Source organism: Ipomoea triloba, chromosome 4 (assembly GCF_003576645.1).
Source record: "Ipomoea triloba cultivar NCNSP0323 chromosome 4, ASM357664v1".
Lineage (NCBI taxonomy): Eukaryota > Viridiplantae > Streptophyta > Magnoliopsida > Solanales > Convolvulaceae > Ipomoea > Ipomoea triloba.
In genome coordinates, this window is record NC_044919.1 from 23,241,696 (window position 1) to 23,247,047 (window position 5,352).

Here is a 5,352-nt window from a genome sequence, read left to right on the forward strand (position 1 = left end):
TATTATTTTTACTCTTTACCTTTTCTAAATGGAAAATAAATAGGCCCAATTCTCTAAATGAAATTTATTTTTGTCAGCCCGCCCAATTTCCTCCCGTCTAAATGTCTAACCCTAACAATTTATATGCTCCTTACCATTTCCCCCATCTACCGCCCCATCTCCCTCTCTCTCTCCCTCTCTCTCTCTTTCTCTAAGCACTTAAATCCTCTCTCTCTCAAGACTGTACTCCTCTCACTTTAATCTTCTCTCTTGCTCTCAATCTCTTATTACTCTCGTCTCTTGATTGAAAAATAAGGTGTCAATAAATCTATCAGTCCGATCTCTTCAATCATCATCGAAACTCCTTAGTTTGAGAAGGTATGTAATCTCTAGTCTCATTCCCTTTGCTAGCTATAAGACTTGAATTTTTTTATTTTTTTTTGAAAAGTGTAGATCTATGTTTTCCATTTGAACAACCACAAAAAATTGTTTTCTTTGTAAAGAAATTGAAATTGGGAAAACATGGGCACATTCATTTCGAAACATATTTTATTGAATACATTTTCTATTTTTTTCTAAATTTTGGTTACTTAATACACCCGCATTTTCAAGTTTGTTTGCTATTAAAAGTGAGAAAGTGATATAAACCACTGCCAAACTTCAAATAGCTTTTGGGCTATTTTGTTACAATTCTCTCTCCAACTTCTCAAAAAATTTGAAGTTTTCATTTTCATTAGAAAGCTATATAATGTGTTTAAATCTATTTATTTGTCAAACTATAAAATTTGAAATCAATTGGCATTAAATTCTTTTATTCATAAAGCAATAAAAATGTAGTGGTAAATGATGAAAATATCAAGTAATATTGTAGCTATGTAGGTTGTTGTGGCCTTGTGTGTAGGTAGATGGGATTAATTAGTTAGAGACATAATGGTAAAACAAGTAAAAGAAATATGAATGCCATAAATGCATATGCAGTAATAGGTAAGTAAGTAGACCTTATGTGGGTGTTGATAGTTGGGGTGGATTAAATAGGTAGGTGGTAGTAGGTATTGATAAATAGGTCATGGTGCTTAAAGAGAATATAATATGATTATACTAGAGGAAAATAGGAAATAGTGATAATTGAGGTAGGTAGGTGGTGGTTGATGGTTTTGCTGGGGTGAAATGATATAAAAATAAGTGAAGTGAATGTGTACAAGTAAAGATAATGTTTATTATAAATGATGCACTTCTTTCCTCTCGTTTTATGTGTCTAATTGACTTATTAATAAAATTTGAATGATGTTATTGACAATTTAATTATATTATTTTTATAATATTAAGTTTAGTTACCTGGAGTATATAGAAGTTCATATAAGTGATGATAATAACAACTTAGGCATGTTTAGTATTTGGATAATTTCATTTTTAAAAATTCTTATTAGTTGTTAATTAAAAATTAAATATTCATTTATTCTTATTGGTAATTTTTTGAAGTATTCTTATTGGTAATTAATTCTAAACTAGATAAATTAATTCTATAATAATATCATACTGACATGAATCAATGATGTAACACTAGCAATATTTATTTGAATGTTTTTTGTATATTTGTATGGTTTTTACTTTTATTCCTTTTGTACTGAAATTCAAATTTCTTGTGAATAGTGGGAAGGTTCAGAGTTCAATACAAATAAATAATTTTTTTTTCTGTTTTCAGACAACTAAAGGAATTGTAATCTAAGACACACAATCAAGATGTATTCACTACTCCTAACTCCTAAGCGTCATATGCCACAACCAAATTTGAATCAAGATATATATAATCATGGAAATCCTTAAAAGGTTGCCTGTGAAGTCTGTATTCCAATTTAGGGGTGTTTCAAAAGTTTGGCGTGCTTTAATCTCTCATCTCTAGAATTTGTCAAATTGTATCTAAATTGTCATTGCATTAAAAAATGGATAATAAGATCATGATATGTAGCAGTGTAAATTGGATTAGCTATATGTCGTTGCATTGTTTTCTCTAACAGAATACAAGCAATCATCATTTCACAAGCTTATTACATATGACAACTCACTCTTAGTCCCTAGAGGTGGTTTCAAATTTTTGGGTTCTTGGAATGAGCTCTTTTGTTTTCGTGCTAAACTGTATAAAATAATAATTTGGAATCCTTCATCAAATGGAAACCTCAAGACAATCCTAGATGTGTTGTGTTTGGACTACATGAGCATCTTTGGATTTGGATACTATGAGCATAATGATGACTACAAGGTTTTGTATGCTTATTATTCTAACAAAGGTGATGAGAATGTGGTTTTGGTGTACAGTTTTAAGTATGAGTCATGGAAAAGAAGTGATAGAGGGTCTAGTAGTGGGTTTGTTAATCCCATAATTGTTGTGTTTGTGAGTGGTAATCTCAATTGGTGCAACAATAAGTTAGATGATAGTGACTGGGAATGGAACATAATTTCTTTCAGTTTGACCACTGAAACTGCCAAAGCTATAACGTTACCCAACTATAAACATGAGGCTACTATTTTTATAAGCGAATCAAGAAGATTGCTTTTTTCAAGTTTTCATCTCAAAGGTGAAATGGAAGTTTGGGTAATGAATGTGTATGCCATTGAAGAATCTTGGATTAAACTAGTATGCATTTCAAACTTACCAGTTCATCATCCACTTACTCGGGGTTTAGACAACACTGCATACATGGCTATGTGTAATGCTAAACTCTCAATTGCACATGTTTATGAAAATGGTGATATTCTAATGATGGTTAGGCATCAGCTAAGCTCCATAGGCCTAATGGTAAAAGGGGTTAGAATTTTAATATCCCCTATGTTCTTGGTTATACGGTAATTAGTTATGTGGACACCCTTAGCTTGTTTCACTAGCCTTGATTGGTCTGTAAAACTAGCCTTGATTGGTCTGTAAATGATGATTTATGAAGTGGGCTGGCTACTAGGCGGTCAACAACAACAGTCTTGAGGGCGGCCCGCCCAGTCAACCTAGTGTACCATCCATCAACATGAACCATTAACTTAGGATTGTTGTTGTTGACTACCTAGTAGCCAGCCCACTTCATCAATCATCATTTACAGATCGATCATGGCTGGTGAAATAACGGTCTCCATATAACTAGTTACCATATAACCAAGAGCATAGGGGATATTAAAATTCTTACCCCTTTTAGCTCAGCCGATGCCCAACCATGCATCATTAGAATATCACCATTTTCAGAAACATGTGCAATTGCAAGTTTATCATTACATATAGCTATATGCACTGTTCTCTAAACCCCGGGGAAGTAGATGCTGAATTAGTAAGTTTGAAATGCAGACTAGTTTTGTCCAAGATTCTTCAACTCCATACTCAATCATCTCCCAAACTTCCATTTGACGTTTGTGATGAAAACCTGCAAAAAGAAATCCTCTTGATTAACTTATACAAATAGCAGCCCCATGTTCATGGCTGGGTAACACCATAGCTTTGGTCGTTTCAGTGGTTAAGTTAAAAGAAATTATATTCCAATTCCAGTCACTGTCGACTAAGTTGTTGTTGCACCAGTTGAGACTACCACTCACAAACACAACAATTATAGGATTAACAAACCAACTACTAAACCCTCTTTCACTTCTGTCCCATGACCCATGCTTAAAACTGTACACCAAAACCACATTCTTATCACCATTGTTAGCATAATAAGCATAAACAAACTTGTAGTCATCATTACGCTCATCGTTCCCAAGTCCAAAAATACTCATGTAGCCCAACTGCCAGACATTTGGGGTTGTCTTGAGGTTTCCGTTTGGTGAAGGGTTCCAAATGATTACTCTATACGGTTTAGCAGGGAAACAAAAGATTCCATTGCAAGAACCCAAAAATTCGAATCCACCTTCAGGGATTAAGACTGAGCTGCTCGGTCATCTGTAATAAACTTGCGAAATGATGATTGCTTGTTTTCTGTAATAGAAAACAAGGACATATAGCTAATAATCCAATTTAAACTACTGTGTCATTACCTTATTATCCAATTTTGAATGACAATTTAGATGCAATTTGACAAATTCTAGAGCTGAGATTAAAGCATTCCAAGCTTTTGAAACACGCCTAAATTTCAATAGAGACTTCACATGCAGTTTTTTAAGGATTTTCATCATTATATCAATTCAAATTTTGTTGTAGCATATGGAGCTTAGGAGGTGAAGGGTAAGGAGTCAATTGCTGTTACTAGGGCTATTACGCTCGTAATACCCCTCGTGGTAACAAGGGGGTCTGCTGTTACGAGCTGTATTGCGACGGTTAATACCCCTTGTAATAATCACGTTTTGTGAGCAGGTTCTGTTATAACAAGAAGCTTTATGCTCGTAACATACCTTGTAATATAAGTAGTTTCACAACCAATGTTCTGCCATTACGATGTGTGTTACTCTCATAACGCGTCACAGTACATTGACTGTGTAAATGCTCTTTCTTATTTAAGCAAATTATCTCCAATTTCTTCATTCTAACCCTAGACTATTTTGAAAAAACATCCCGATTCAACAATATTCTCCTCTCCTTGTGCCAAGTTCAATATTTTCTTCAATATCTTCATCAATCAAGGTAAGAATCGATCTCTTTTCTTGTTTATTGTTGAATTGGTGATAACTCTTGCGCATATTGTGATATATTGTGTATGAATTAATGTTTAGTTTGGATTTCAATGTTGAATAATTATTTAATTGTTGGGTAACATGATATATTCAAGGGTAATGGGTTGTGCTCCTTTATTTGTGATGTTCTTGAATATTGAGTATGTCACCCTAGGGTTAGCATGAATTATTTGATGGTTTGAATGAACATCAAGTGTTAATGGATTGTGTGTCTAATTGAATTGATATCTTGAGTTGTTGAAGGCATTGGATAATTTTTTTTATGATGTGTTACCAATTGCATTATGAGAATTTGTGGATGATAGTTGAATTGAATTGATTTGATGGGGATTCCAAAAAGTCCTTGTTTGTGTGGAATGTGAGGAAATATAGTAATGCATGAGTAGAGATTATTGTTTTCCTTGAGTTGATGAATGTTTGTGATTGATTGATATCATTTGATTGTGCACTGAGATCATATGTGATTGAAGTTGGAATGTTTGAGACGAATATTTGTTTTAATTAGTACAATGCATGATTACTTTTATTTTAGTGAATGAGTTAATATAAGTATTGATTGAATGTGGTGATCATAGTGACAGAGTTGTGTTCTTGTTTGGTGATGGTGAAGGTTCCATTTTGACATCTGCATGTTGTGCTCATGTGTAGATAATGGTGAGATCAAAGAACGTAGACAAAGCCCCAATCAAGTGTCGCTATCTCCATAAGGGAGAATCTAAATGGTGAGGGGGG

At 33.7% G+C, this 5,352-nt stretch overlaps 1 protein-coding gene across 1 annotated transcript; it reads left to right on the forward strand.

Annotated features, from left to right (window-relative positions):
- Positions 1 to 1,989: 1,989 nt before the first annotated feature.
- LOC116015254 lies at positions 1,990 to 4,982 on the forward strand. Its single transcript, XM_031255283.1, has one exon. The coding sequence runs from the start codon at positions 2,189 to 2,191 to the stop codon at positions 2,822 to 2,824; it is 636 nt and encodes a 211-aa protein (XP_031111143.1). The 5' UTR covers positions 1,990 to 2,188; the 3' UTR covers positions 2,825 to 4,982.
- Positions 4,983 to 5,352: the final 370 nt, after the last annotated feature.